Source organism: Ambystoma mexicanum, chromosome 14 (genome assembly GCF_040938575.1).
Source record: "Ambystoma mexicanum isolate Mex_15411 chromosome 14, UKY_AmexF1_1, whole genome shotgun sequence".
NCBI classification, from domain to species: Eukaryota; Metazoa; Chordata; class Amphibia; order Caudata; family Ambystomatidae; genus Ambystoma; species Ambystoma mexicanum.
In genome coordinates, this window is record NC_090940.1 from 653,917,955 (window position 1) to 653,932,109 (window position 14,155).

Genomic DNA, 14,155 nt, shown 5'->3' on the forward strand with positions numbered 1-14,155 from the left:
CGTTTCCTCCAGTCCCCGTCATCCCACAAGTACTGCGGAGGTTACGGAGGTTCGGTTCCCAGATGATCCTCATTGCTCCGTCGTGGGCTTGGAGGATGTGGTACCCGGACGCAGACGCCGATAATTTTCCGAAGCAGCACGGTCATAGATATGGAATACGTCGTCGGTCCATCCCATCGAAAGAACGTTACCAGGTAAGAGAGTAACTTGTTCTTTTCATACTCTTGCATGTCCTACTTCTTTGGTTCTCGATTTCCTGCTTTCTTTGGCGCAAAAGGCCCTGCAGATTGGCACTGTAAAGTGTGTACCTGGCTGCGATTTCATTCTTTAAAAGGACCCTTGAACAAGGCTCTTATTTTACGATCTGCCCCTGTTATACAATTTATGTACAGCTGTTGTACTTAAATCTGGAGGAGGTAGGAGAGCCACAATAATACCACCTACACCATAACACTGGGGACTGCTCGGTCAAAGCGAGTGTCCTGCACTGACGGGGGGATTCGGGCAGTAATGTTTTGCAAACATTTGCAGCAATCCTCATGTTATCGCTTGACATATGTCCAGAACCGGTATCTTACCTTCTGCATGTCAAAAGTGGCAGCAAGTCCTCCGGTTGAAAGTCTTAAGACCCTCGGGCACCTTCTTCCCAGCCAGAGTGTAGCATGCAAAGATTCAAAGTCTGATCTACCTTGATTTGGTCTGTGCTGTCACAGTACTGCCTGCTTAGACACCAGCATAATCCACAAAGACCTGACCACCTTTCCTGACATTCAAGAGACGTAGCAGCTGAGGGCCCTCACCGTGCCCAGCCGATAAAATCATTCCCCAGATTCAGAAAGATGAGGCTGGGGGAAAGACACAGGCAAACTGGTAAAAAATCACACAAATTTGGGTAGGAATGCCCAGCCCCCTCTAGTCCCCATGATGTTGCTGTATGCCCCTTTAGCTCCCTGTGTTGTCGCTATGTACCCCTGCCCTCTGGTGCCATCTATCCTTGATGTTGCTGTGTACCCCTCTCTTCCCCCGTGCTGTCACAGTATGCCCAGCCCCCCCTAGTCCGTGGAATGTCCCTTTGTGCCCTGACCCCCTCCAGCCCCCTGTGTTGCTGTGTACCCGCACCCCCCTCTGGTTCCCTGTGATGTTGCTGTTTGCCCCTCGTTTCCCCTCGATTTCGCTGTGTACCTACAACCCCCAGGTCCCATGTTTCCCTATGTGCCCTGACCCTCTAGTTCCTGTCTTATCACTGCGCCCCAACCGCTTGGTTTCCAGTGATGTCACTGTGTGCCCCCCAACCCCTTTGGCTCCTCGTGATGTTGCTGTGTACACCAGCTACCCCCTAGTCTCCTAAGATATCGCTGTGTGGCGTGTGCCCCTCTCGTGTCCCATGTTGTCATTGTATACAAAGCCCCCTCTGGTCCTTTATGTTGCTGTATACCGTATCTCTCTGTGCCCCCACACGCTGTTGCTGTATGCCCAACCGCCTAGTCCCCTGCGATGTCGCTGTGTGCCCCAGCCCTCCAGTCCTAGTGTACCGTTCTTGCTCTTCATGGCCTGTGGGAGTCCCTTTGCGTGTTCGCTTGTTCCCTCCCATGCGTCCAGCGCTTCTAAAGCGCATTGTGTTTGGGTGCTGTGTGGATGAACCATCATATCACGTCACTATGCTCACTCTCTACTTTCCACCATAACACAATTAGAGTGCAGCTACACCCCTCAATCAATTCAGCCTAGCTGCTCACATACGAACACTATCGCATGACAGCTAAATCCCACAAAAAACCGGCCTAGCTGCACACAAGCGTCCCACAGGCCTAACAGTCAGAACCCAGTCTTGGTGTTGACCCGCCAGACTGCACACATGAACCGATACCAATACCACCATACCTAATGCTTGATGGTGTCTACCATCAAGCAATTACATCAGCTGCACACTTAACTGGTGTACCCAAGCACCCTTCAACACCCTACTCTTTCCACTGACCTGGACTACGGTCCCCGAAGGCGTTCAACCTACCAGCGCTTTGAGGTCATACCCATGATATATAGAGCGCTATGTAAATGTCAAATAACATAACATAAAATAAGAAGAATGGATGCACTCTCAAAAACACATTTTCCTTGGAAAACAGCAAGCATGGAGGTTTAACAGACAATGCTTGGAACTCACTCACCCAGCTCATGAAAGTGATGGTCACCAGAAAAGTAACTGTCAGGGTGAGCAACTTTAAAGCACAAGTATGATGGTGCTCAAACTGAGCTCTCCTGAGGAAAGTCAAAACAAATATTTTATAATGTCTGACTTGACTTCTGACCTGGGTCCAATCTCCTGCAAAGACTCAGGAGAAACGAGTGCTCTGACCTCCTGGGGGAGTTTCCTTAGGACAATCAGTCACAGGAAGTCCTGAACAGACGCCACCGAGTTTAACCGCGCCAAAAGTCCCAGAGGGAGGGTTGAGAGACAGAAACACCAGTGTTCGCAGTGATCCCCGGAAGAGCACCAGAGGAATGCATCAAGATGCAGTAGCAGGCCAGCCGGAGCAAGCCCAGAAAAGCTGCAAGACTGAGGAAGCAGATCCTCAGCAGGGCGCCGCAGAATCCAGTTGATAAGTCGCGTAAGCGTCTCTGAAAACTAAGCTGTGGTAAAGACGAAAACAACCCTCATAGACCGACTCGGAGTCCTGTTAAAGAGACACCTTAGTGGCTCAGTGACAGGAGAAAGACTGCAGATACAGCACCCCTCCCAAGAACCACCACTTGACGCAAGCAGGTACAGGGTGGCTCAGATGGAGAGGGAGGCAGGCGAAAGCAAGAGAAATGAGGAATGGAACCCAGAATGGGGACAGAGGAGGAATAACCCTGACGAGGTGGGTCAGAAGGAGGAACCACCAGAGTGAGGAGAAAAGGAAACCACCCCAGAGTGGGGAGAAAAGGAAGCATCGAAGAGTGAGGAGGCAAGGATAAAACCCCAGAGTGGGACATGAAATGGAGACAAAACCCATAGTGGGGAAAGAGCAAGAAACCCCCAAATAGAGTATTGAGAAACACTAGCTCCGAGGAGAGAGAGAGAGAGACCCCAGATGAGGGAAAATAAGTAGGAGGAAAGCCCCAGAGTGTGGAGAGACACAGAGGGAGAACACAAAACAGGGGGCGGGGATAGGTGGGGGCGTGAGTGGTATGTGAGTGAGAAACAGCCCCACAGTGGGGAGTAAAGAAGAGTGGGGAGGAAAGTAGAATTCCCCAGAGAATCAGGAGAAGAGTGCAGAGTGAAAGAGGGAAAAGCCCCAAAGTGGGAAGTGAGTGAGAAGACCCAGAGTGGGGAGAAAAGTAGAGGACCCCTGAGTAGGGAGTGGAAAGGAGGGACCCCCAGAGTGGAGAAGAGTAGTTACAAAGGTGTGTGGGAGCCCCTCTCCTGAGAACGAACATGGGTCAATACCCTGTTGTATGGAATTTCTTCCAATCAGGGTCTACAACCACGTTTTAGCTCACTGCACCCTTCAGGGTGTAGGAAATGCCACAAGCAAGCATATAGGACAGAAATAGGCACAGAAGAAATCCAATTACTGATAATTGCTTGTGCGTGGAACTTGCAGAAGGTACTTACATGTGGTTGTGTTTTTTGGATGATGTACCTAGAGGTAGAGTGTTTGGAGTAGATGAATTTGTCACACTGCCCAGTGGTCAAACCTCATGTTCTTATAGACCACTCTTGCACAGTGAGTCGTCCAGTGAAATGTTTCTGACATTGCTTATTTTTTTATCTTTCTAGGATTGATCAGCAAGCAAGAAGCTACACTGGTGTCCTTTGTGGCTTGGGTTGGAACAGGAGCCTTGGTGCCCCGGTGTTAAAAGATCATGACATTGAGTTGGCCTTCGATGCTCATTTTAATCCAGAGGACATTGTGGAGGTAAGCGACACTGCTAACTGGTGTCTGACTACTCCAGTTCTACATTAGAACATATTAGTGACCCTAATAGAAATGTAGAATCTAGATTTTATGTGTCAAATATGATCTGTAAAGTTTTTTTTTTATTACTTGATTTAATTGTTTAGGGAAAAAAAACAATTTTTACAAAATTTCTCCTTAAAAGTTCATCTCTTGGGATAAAAGTAAAGAAAATAAAAAGTTCCAATCGCGCCAGCCTCTGCAGTTTGAAGAAGTAGGGAAAGGGAAAGGGAAGAGAGAGGGAGGTTTAGTCACCTCAAATGATGAGGTCTGTTTGATCAGGCTCTGGGCGTTTAAGTAAACCAAGGCTTTCGTAGAAGCCTGTCACCGCTGTGGTCCATCTGGTGTTTTCTCCACTCATCAACTTGTTCCATCTCTACTCTTCCTCCATGCACCGGGCATTGCCAAATACGGGTCTCAAGTAGAGGGTGCAGGCCTCCTCCACTCCTCTACAGGTGAGGAGCAGATGTTTGAGTGTTTCAGTTGCTTCTGGTTGGTTGCAGAATCTGCAGAGGCTAGTCTTTGCTTGTTTTCGCCTGAATAATATCTAAGTTGTGTATAGAATATTCATGTGGATTCGCAGAAAGTTTTAGCGAAGTTTCCTAGATGGTCACTTCAGTAGGTAGGTAGGCTCTGGTTCCGTTGACTTTTGCCATGTTGTCTGGGCTGTTCTTTGTAGATTTTACTAGTTGGGCTTCGTCTAGAGTCTGTATCCAGTCTCTCTCCATCAGTCGCCTTTTTACTTTTCCTGGGTTATGGATGAGGTCTTTCTGGGTACATTCTGCCCAGTCAAGGTGGTTGTTTGTTTTTTTTCCTCCCATCGCTGAAGCATTTTACACGTTCCAGCCCTGAGTTCTTGCTCTATTGCCTTAAGTATCAGTGTTGGGTTTGGAAAAAGTATCTTTCGATAGAGCAATAGTTTGTTCCGTGTTGCGATGGAGTTTGGAGATTGGAGTGTTCTTTTCTGATTACAGCAACTGGTGTAGATTGTGGTAGACTTAATACTTTACGCCAGTACAGCCCTTAGACTTTCTGCCAGAAAGATGTTGGAATATAAGGCATAGATTCCGCACCGTAGGTTAGTGTAGGGATGACTTTCATCCTATAGAATGTCAAGAGCGGAGCTATGGAAAAGCGGCCATATTTCTTGTACAATATTCTGGTCTGTGTTTTTAAAAGGTGTAGTTTTTTCAGAATGTCACACATTGGTGTTCCTTTTGTGTTTTTGCTTAGTGTGACTCCAAGGTATCTGAACTCGTCAACGATTTCCAGAATCTCCTCTCCCACCTTCCAGGCAAATTTGACTCTTTTGCTCGTGCCTTTTCCCAAGATCAAGACACTTTTTTTCTTGGTTCATTTGTAAATGGTTGGCTTGAAGAAGGTGTAGGAGTCAAGGTTTGTTAGTTGACTTTGTAAACCTATTGGTGTTTGGTCCATCAGAACAGTATCGTCTGCGTACAACATTCTTTGTATTTTCTCTTCACCCATTCTTGGAGGAAATGCACTTACTTTGGTCTCTTGGTCTTTATAATCCGCAATGTAAGCGTTATAGAGTGCCGGAGCAAAAGGGAATCCCTGCTTCACTCCACGACCAGTTTTGATCCATGATGACAGTAGGCCCTGCTGGTTCAACCGTACACACATCAATGTGCCACTATACAGTTCCTTGATGGGATTAAGGATTTCCAGTGGGCAGCTGTGGTTTTCTACTTTTTCCCCATAGAAGCGTTCTGTCCACACAATCAAAGGCTTTTGTTAGATCAATGAACGCCATATAAATTTTAGGATGGCCCTCGCTGATTTTGGCCTTCAAAGTGCTTATGGCTAAGATGTTGGCAGACGTTCCAAGATTTTTTATGAAGCCTGCTTGTAATGGATCAATCATGTTGCCAGAGGTTGCCCAGCCTTGGAAACTTTCCAGATTGAATGAAGCAAAAAGTTTCCCGATTGAATCTAATAGTGATATGGGTCGATATTTGCTTGGGTTGTCTCTCACCTTTTTTGAAAATTGGCACAACTATCGCCTTCTTTCATGATGGAGGGATGGTTGTCGATGTGTTACAGTTCTTGAACACGTCTCCCACGAACTGAGACCAACTTTTGGCCTTCTGCTTAAGATCGAAGTTGTTGATGCCGTCAGGGCCGGCAGCTCGTGAGCCATTGAGGTTTTTTATTTTAGTGGTGATGGTTTTGTGATCCATCGGGATCTTCCATTCTACTTTTGTTGGAGCGGATGGCAATGTTAAGAGTTTCCTGGGCGCTTTGTAGAGTTCCTCAAAATGCTTAATTGTTAGGGAGAATTCTCTGTTTAGGCTGAATTTCCTACCCTAGTGACTCCCCCAGCAGCTTTGCTGGATTTTTGGGGTTTATTTTTTTTTCTCCTGCCAAGAGTGAGACTCTTTTACCCTCACTCTTGGACATGATTTGAGTGTGTTTCTTTGACTCTAGATGTGTTTAATGGGCTATGGGGTCTTTTACTCCATAGGGCTTCATGTGTTTTTGTGATGTGTGTTACACAGCACCCTCAGTGCAGTAACACAGAGGTGTCATAGTGACCCCCCCAACATAGACTCCATACCTTGGGACTGACTACTGTCTCCCAGGGCATGTAAAGTCACCATTGACTTTACTAGTCTCAAATTCTGAACAGAACCAGTACAAACCATCATATTGTGGACGTACTGGCTGGGGCAATTCGATTGCCCCGTGGTCTGTTAGTCGAGGGGGCACGTCTCCGTCTCCCCTGGTCGAGTTTTGGCTGGTGGCAGTGGATACTACTTGTTATATTCAACCGCTAATATATCCCTATGGGATTTTCCCTTTGTTCGAGGCTACTACCTTTAATTATTTAATTCCGATAGCCTCGAACATACCGCCAGTTTATTTAATATTAATTCGCCGGTTGGTATTTTTTGCCAGAACTCTATTCTAAAATGCCATTTGTGTTCTCTTCTGTGACTCCAACCCAAGTCGAGCCCTTTGTTCCACTTTTTGGCGGGCTTCTCCACAGAAGCCCTCCAAAGTGGTGCCACTCTGTCTGGGGTACTTAGGAGGAGTGGAGGGGGATTTAGGCACCCTGGACTGAGTTGCCTAGGCAACTCAAGTCGCACTCCGTCCTGATTGGCCCAAGTGGTGAGCCGGCCGGCTCACCACTTAGCATGTTTGAGTGACAGCTAGGCTGAGTGAATGGGGGTTTTCTGCATAAAAGCAAGGCTTTGGGGACTGGAACTTCAGAAGTTGCCACAGGACCTAAAGAATCCGAGGAGGGAGAAGCCGAGCCGACCTGCAACGACGACACCACCGGTGGAGCCCTGCTGAACCGTCTCACCACTTTTCCCGACGACAGGAGATCTCGCGCCAGAGAGTCTTCTTCCTTTGACTGGTGGGGATAACCAGTTTCACCTTCTTTTCGCCTTCCTGAAGCATCTCGTGGCCGCCTTGCCTGTGCCAAGCACCCCGGCAATTGGGATACCACTTTTTTCTACTACCGCGAAACCAAGTGTAGTACCTTTAACCGGAAAACTCTGTGGCTGGTTTCTTCCCTGGCAGTGCAACGACCTTCAGCTTTCCTCCACGTCGAGGTCTTCTCTTCCTCTGGACGACGCCGCGACTTGCACCCGCTGCTGTCATGACCCGGCGAAATTGCCCCTTCTGGACCTCATGGTCATTGTCACGAAGGGCTTGTACTCCTTCTTCCTCCCAACATGGCCGTACCAAGCTCCGTGCTATGCACTAGCTTTCACGTCATGGCACGTACTATAAGTTGGTCACGCCCCTGCGGGTCCGCGCGTCTCAACGCTATCTTCGGTAGTGACCCGACGTGTGCTTACTCTTTACATTGATTTCCTTTGATCCTCTTGCTTCCTTCCTTGCCTTTATCCTGTTCCCGGATTTCCCCCCCTACTTACTCGTTCTTCGCTAATCCTGGATACCCTGGAACCACAAACTTCCCGGAACTCTGAACGCGTCCTGCAACCTGACGAGGCTCGGGCGAGCCTATTCAAGACCCGAACCATCCACAGGAAGAGTCCTGCGGCCGAACAAGGGAGATCCCGATCACAGGTGAGACGGGGGGAGATTTATGACAGCTGCCAGGAACAACTGCCCCCGCTGGAGGATCCTTTGAACCTAAGGTACCTTGTTCCACCTGGCTTCCCTTGCAACCGACTGTTCGGGGTAGATTTAGCCCCCGGCTTTCGATCCTGTGTTAGCCCGGGACACCCTGGCTAAACTTTTCTGAGCCTAACTAAATCCTTTTTGAACTCCCTGCAAGACTTCTAAGCCTATTGTAATTGTGTGATCTTGGGTGCATTTGTGCCCTGCTCTCTCTAAGAGTGGGCCCAGCCTATGGACTTTGGCTCACAAGTAACTTTTGACTTTCCTGCCTTGCTAAAGTGTTCCTTAAAAATTAGTGTGGTGTATCCTCCTACAGTCTCCCTTTTTTCATTAACTTATTGGAGTGCCATCTATAGTTAAGCGCTCACCTCTGTCTCGGAATAAGTGGCGTTAACTAAGACTTGTCTGATAAGGAATAAGGGATGTATATATATAAATAGTAACTGTTTTTCGAAGTGATTTGCAATAATAGTGCTGTAGTGTTTCAATATGTGTGTTTTTAAATAAATAATTATATACCAAAACTCTGGGCAGTGTTTGCTTGTGCTATTGGATCTGAGTGCCTATTGTGTATACTCTATATACTGCCTAACTCTTCTTGAGGAAAGTCTGACTGCTCAGCCACAGCTACCAGGTAAATCTGGGTGGTAGAGACTGCTACCAAGTGGGTTTGCTGCTAACACCTGTAGTCCTAAATCTTTTGCAGTGGTCCCAGAGGGAACTGCACAGGTTTCTGCCTAACATTAATCCAACTCCGTTCCCCAGCTGCATTGGTAAGAGGCAAGTTGTCACCCTTCAGTTTGGCGTCGATTAGCAACCAAAACTCCTTCATTTTCTTGCTGCATATTGTACGCAGCATCGTTTCAGCGTCGTCTTGATTTCTCTGTTCCTTGCTCACTCTCAACCACAGTTGGTATTCTTTTGTTGCTTTGTTTGATTCGTCAATGAGGGTTTCAAGGCCAGATTTGTTGTCTCTTTTTTTGTTGTTTTCTGACGGGCTTCCTTCTTTCCACCAGTTGTTTGTCGGAGTTGGTCGTGAGGCACCTTTTTTTGCAGTACTTTTAAAGACTGCCAGGGCTGAGGAGTAGTCTGTCGTGTTCTCAGAGTTTAGTTTGGCCCAGGTCGTGTGAGCTGTGTATTCTTTCGTCAATGCATTGATTGCAGCGACCGAGAGCCGAATTCTAATACCCTGAGAATCTGATTCCAGGGAGGAGTTCATTGTCCATTTTTCCTTAATATTTGTGCACCACTCATATAGCAAGTTTTGGTCACTGTTTAGTGTTCTTCTTACTTTGAATGAGGCGAGGTATTTTAGGAAATTTCTGGACACAAAGATGTAGTCAAAACTGCCCCTTGGTCTTTTCTTTCCCTTGTTGGAATGTGGCTCCACTTTGTGTCACTTGTGAGATGCAGGTTGTGCAGGTCTCTGGATTCCATGAGTTTGGACCAGAGTGTGGCTCTGCCTTGCGAGTTTGTCTGACCGACAAGTAGGTCAGCGTTCAGGTCTCCTGCAATCACTATATGTTTTACTTCCTCCTCGATTAGGGCTGAGTCGATTGTCCATTCCAGCTCCATCAAGAATTTTTCATTCGGTATACGCAGCGAGTTCCAATAAATGTTAAGAACCAGGATCTTCTCTTGGGTCTCTTTTTTTAATGCCAGAAGATGGAACGGACCAGTTGATGATGGATGCCAGGATAAATTCAGTTCTTTTAGTAACCTTGTTCAGCGTTAGGGTACTTCCTGATTTGATAGCTGTTATTATTCCTGATAGAGTTCTTCCTCTGGGACCTTTGTGAGCCGGGGAGTGAGCCAGCTCAAATCCGTCCAGGGAGGGTTTATGAATAAGCCACGTCTCTTGGAGACATTATTACGTTGAAACTGCTAGGGACACGTCAGATTTTGTAGTTAAGTAAGAGAATACCCTTGTGTTCCAAGAGGCCAATTTCACTACGGTATTAAATCCGATCCCTGTGTTACGACAGTTTTTCTGAAGTCCAACTAAGGGCTTAGTAAAACCATTCTACTGAGGCAGTACAAGACTCCACTCTTAGTATAAGGCTGTACCATCTGAGTTCGGGGTAGCGTAGACAGAGCAGCCAGGCTTATCTTAGAGGGAGAGAGGGCCGTAGATACAGTACAAGTGAACATTGTAATACAAATGATTCAAAGAAAGAGGGCGCTAGAGAGCCGTCAAAGATGGCAGCTGACTAGAGAGCTCCGCACCGATCCCGAGAAAGATCCTGATAAAATAGCTTCACACTCCCCCGAATCCCCCTCCATCGGTCTCGATATCGTGTCCCAAGACTCTAACGTCTGACGGATACCAATTTCAACGCCGTCCGCCAACATCCTGGTAAACGCGGCGGGGGCGAGGCCGCGGTGGCGCTGCACTACGGCAACGGGGCGGACGATCCTCCAGCAACATCCTCACCCAAACGACCACCCCCGGATTCAACCGAGGAGCAGGCTGGCGATTAAAGTGTGCGGTGCCCAGGTCCCCTGGAGGTGGTGAAATCCACAGTCCGAGAATAGCAGAGGCAAGTGAGAACCCGCCCGGCCTACCCGCTTCATCGGGCCTCCGGACGGACAGGGCGCTGCCGCTCGCCTCCAACCTGCGAGGCCCTCCAGACCCAGCCGGAGCGGAGAGGGAATGACCCTGGAAACACTGTCAGTGCCAGGTAGGAGAGACGCCGCCCCGGCCTTCTCCACCCCGCCTCAGGTCTCAACCCCGGCCTGCAGATTCCCGTACGGCTGCCAGACCCCGCGGGAGTGACAATCCACAAGCCTCCGACTCCTCGAATTTCTAACAGCTGCAGCCCCATCTCCAGCGAACGATCCGCCAACAATCGAAGACCGCTGTCAGACACCCCGCGCGACAAACCGACGAGTGGCCTGGCCGTGGGAGTACTTTAAAGCGCACGATCTCTCCAGCTCCCCAAACCCAAACGGCCCTGGGCCCCACCATCGCCAAAACGCCCTGCCGGCGGCACCCCGATCGCAGCCAAGCGAACAAGGAACACAGCGAAATAATTCACCGCTGGGGCTCACACCGCACTGCGATAACTCCACGGCACGTGGAAGGCCCCTGCTGTTGTTCTGAAAACCAACAGCGGGGCCCGACAACCACAGCTCCACAGAACTATCACTCAAGCTGCCCACTCAATCTTCCGCCAAAACCAAGTCCGGTAGCACCCCTAAGGCCAGCCGAGTGGGCCCTCTACACCCAGCGGCGTAAATTCGAACAGTACATGCTCATCCAAGCTGAGCGCCACGCCGCTGGCCCAGCAAAGTCAAGAATCCACACCAGCATTGGCAAAACGGGCAAATCACAGCGAAAATTATTGTTCGAAACCGGGGCCATAGCCAAAACTCCCAAGCAGACGAATCGAGAGATAGTGCCTTCGCCAAGCATGGAACAAGAGGCTGAGTCGATACCCCCCCCCAATCTCTCGACATACGAGAAATACTGCTCTAACTCAAAACAGGCATAGGCAACCTCGATGCCAAAATTGACACCCTCTCATCCAAAGTCGACCAAATACAACACCGCCTTGATAAACACGGCGAGAGGCTTCACACCGTTGAACAGAGGGTCTCCGATCTTGAAGACAACACCACATCCCTGTCCTCCAAAGTGTCATCATTAGAGCGCCATGTAAAAGAAATTGTCGCCAAAAACGAAGACTTAGAAGGGCGCAGCCGCCGCAACATCATTAGGCTGGTGGGGATCAGAGAGCAACAAAATCCTGCAAATATGAAAGACTTTGTGGAAAAACTATGCAAAGAAATCTTCAGAACAACCACCTTCTCACCACCATTTGTGGTTGAAAGGACTCACAGGATCCCAACCAACTGCCCAATACCAGGAACGGCACCTCGCCCTATTATTGCCAAACTGCTGAATTTCAGAGACCGCGATCTAATAATTAGGCTGGCCAGGGACAAAGGCGACATTCAATTCGACGGCGACAAAATCCAAATCTTCCCCGATTTCTCACCGGCAGTGCAAGCGTCCCGCAGAGCCTTCGGTGGAGTTAAACGTCGCCTCCGAGAGGAGCAAATCCAATATTCAATGCTTTTTCCAGCCAAATTACGCATCCTCCATGCAGAACAAACACAATTCTTCACGTCACCAGAAGAAGCCAATATATTTCTTAACAAAATTGGATGTCGCCCATTACGCGAAATGCCTAGACCACGAAGGAGGGAGAGGAACGGAAGCTATCCGCCCTGAAAAGTGCTCCTCATTGAGCTCAACTTGGGGGATTGGAAAATGAGCAAACGTCAGTTTATACACCTCGGGATGGGTGTTCATGGAGGGCACCAGCGCCCCGTGCACAGCATTGTTCACTAAGTTACTTAGGGAGGGGTTATCTTCGGGCAGGACGGGGGTTGCCCGACAGGGAGGGGAAAAGGGGAGATGGGACTCAAGTTGGGGAAAGAGTTCCCAGAAGAAACAAGCCAGCAGTTGTTTAAGACGTGCACCGACCGGGGACAAATCCAACCCCACCCGAACCCGACCAGGACCAATGTCTCCACCTCGAATAGACTAATTTCCTTTTCGAATCGACATGCACTCTGGAAAAGCCGCTTCAAGCACCCAAAACCACCAAACAGTAATAGAGCAGCAGAAACAACGCACCAACTTTGAACAAATTCAAATTAGCTACATGGAACATTAAAGGGGGCAACCAGCCTTCCAAAACCAGGAAGTTGCTACACTATCTCCGACGTCACAACGTCGATGTGGCCCTCATCCAAGAGATACATTTACGACCTAACTCAGAAAACCACTGGGCGAAAATATGGGGATGCCACAGATACTTCGCTTTGTTTTCATCATACGCAAGAGGAGTCGCCATACTTATCAACAAAACAACAAACTTCAGGCTAATTCGGACCCAGAGCGACTCCGAAGGGAGAACACTGCTCGTCCACGGAACCATAGACTGGGAAGAAATACTCTTGATTAACTCCTATGGCCCCAACATCGATGGCTCCAACAATTTCGACTGGGTCCAGACCCACATTGCATCAAACGGGGAGGCCACAATAATATGGGGTGGCGATCTAAACACCCCGCTTGATCCTCGCACAGAAAAAACACACAAGACAACCGCCCCTCGCTCCAAGGCGAGTATGCAAATAACCGAAATATGCAAAGCACACGATCTCATCGACATACGAAGAAGCAAACACTGTGACTCTCTGGAGTTCACTTTCTACTCCTGGGTACACAAATCCAGCTCGAGACTCGATTACATCTTTGTGTCTGCTCATAGCAGGCTCCAATGGGGCGAATGCCAAATCCTACCCAGGTCCATCTCAGACCATTCAGCGGTCACCTTAGTGTGCGCAACATCTCAGAGCGGCTTCACTAGGCCCCAATGGAGATTCAAGCCCAGAGCCCTCCAAGATCAACTCTTTGCCGATGAATTACGTTCGGAGCTGAGCACATTTTTTGAGACAAACCAAGGCACAGTAGCTTTTGCCGGGAACACTTTGGGAGACACTGAAATGTTTTATCAGAGGAGTGTGCCTAACAAAAGAAAATGGAATCCTAAAGAGGTTAAGGGAAGAATTAAACTCATGCGAAAATCGCCTCAAAACACTTGAACAAGCAGCAACAGTCAAATACCCCCAGCTCGCTAGCTGCACTCAAGGTAGAATTGGAAACCTTCAGATCACTAGCAGACAGAGAAGCCAAATTCCTAGCAAGCCACCACAAAATCCGCCAGTATGGCGAAGGGCAACGACCCGGTGCACTACTTGCAACACTAATCACCGCAGAACGAAAACCCACGACAGTCGAAGAGGTGCGGGACACGTCGGGAACCCTAGTGTACTCTGAAGACGATATATTGGAAACTTTCAGCAAATTTTACCGAAATCTATACGACTCCAACTATTCCAGGGAGCCCACCGAAATAACGGAATACCTGAATACCACCGAATTATATTGGACGAGTGCCGAATTACGGGAACCGTTGAACGCACCCATCACTACGGCAGAGATCCAAGAAGTCATCAAAGAATTACCGAGCTCCAAAGCCCCAGGACCGGACGGCCTAACAGGTGAATTTTACAAATTTTTC

The 14,155-nt window shown here is 48.6% G+C and overlaps 1 protein-coding gene across 1 annotated transcript in view; it reads left to right on the forward strand.

Moving 5' to 3' along the window:
* The window catches only part of TDRD9 (tudor domain containing 9), a 2,559,831-nt gene that overhangs the window by 2,173,014 nt on the left and 372,662 nt on the right, over positions 1-14,155 (forward strand). Inside the window, exon 33 of the mRNA XM_069638191.1 lies at positions 3,764-3,902. Within this exon, the coding sequence (XP_069494292.1) occupies positions 3,764-3,902 (139 nt within the window). The remainder of the gene's footprint in view (positions 1-3,763; positions 3,903-14,155) is intronic.